Genomic DNA, 1142 nt, shown 5'->3' on the forward strand with positions numbered 1-1142 from the left:
CCTGATTTCTCAGACTGTAGATGAAGGGATTGACCAGGGGAGTCACCACTGTGAAGATGACAGTGGCCGCCATGTCTTGGACCGAGTAGGAGGATGAAGGGCGCATATACACCCCCAGGATTGCCCTGTAGAAGAGGGAGACCACAGTGAGGTGGGATCCACATGTGGACAAGGCTCTCCTTATTCCGTGGGCAGATGGCAACTTCAGTACTTTGGAGAGGATACAAGCATATGAGAGAATGATGCATGTAAACGGTGTCAGAAATATCAGTCCCCCCACAGTGAATACCATCAGGTCATTGATAAAGGTATCAGAACAAGACAGCTTTAGAATTGCATAGGGGTCACAGAAAAAATGATGCACAGTATTGTTGAAACAAAATGTGAGTTGGACCATGAGAAGAGTGTGCAGGAGAGCATGCAGGTTTGTAACGACCCACGATGCCACCACCAGAAGGATACAGAGTTTGGGCTTCATGATCATGGTGTAGTGGAGTGGGCAACAGATGGCTACGTAACGGTCATAGGCCATCACACTGAGGAGGAGCCCATCCATGTTGATGAAAGTGATGAAGAAGTAGATCTGGGTCATGCATTCCACATAAGAGATAGACTTGCTTCCCAGTATGTGATTCACCAGCATCTTGGGGATTGTGACTGATGAAAAGCAGATGTCGACAGAAGAGAGGTTAGCCAAGAAGAAGTACATGGGGGTGTAGAGATGACTGTCCCCGCTGATGGCCAACATGATGAGCAAGTTCCCAATGATGGTGACCAAGTACATCCCCAAGAACAGCCCAAAGAGAACGTCTTCCTGCTCTAAATGCCCAGAGAGTCCCAGGAGAAGGAATTCTGTCAGTGTCGTCTGGTTGTGTCTGTCCATGTCTGCAGTGGAGAAAACGTGGTCAAAAGTAAAGGAGAATGTTTAATAACTGAGCTCCATTTACTGTTTAGAGATTGCAGTGTTTTTTTTCTTTTTTTCACTTTTTTTAATAATATTTTTTATTATATTATGTTAGTCACCATACAGTACATCCCTAGCTTTTAATGTAAAGTTCCACGATTCATTACTTGCGTAAAACACCCAGTGCACCATGCAATACGTGCCCTCCTTACTACCCATCACCAGCCTATCCCATTCC

General features: G+C 45.4%; 1 protein-coding gene across 1 annotated transcript; it reads right to left on the bottom strand.

Moving 5' to 3' along the window:
- Window positions 1-6: 6 nt before the first annotated feature.
- LOC100472017 (olfactory receptor 1361) lies at window positions 7-1008 on the bottom strand (the record flags this gene model as incomplete). The annotated part of the gene is made up of 1 exon (XM_002921141.4): window positions 7-1008. A coding segment is annotated over exon 1 (877 nt), but the record flags the coding sequence as incomplete, so codon positions are not given.
- Between the last annotated feature and the right edge of the window lie 134 nt (window positions 1009-1142).

Source organism: Ailuropoda melanoleuca, unplaced genomic scaffold, assembly GCF_002007445.2.
Source record: "Ailuropoda melanoleuca isolate Jingjing unplaced genomic scaffold, ASM200744v2 unplaced-scaffold25109, whole genome shotgun sequence".
Lineage (NCBI taxonomy): Eukaryota > Metazoa > Chordata > Mammalia > Carnivora > Ursidae > Ailuropoda > Ailuropoda melanoleuca.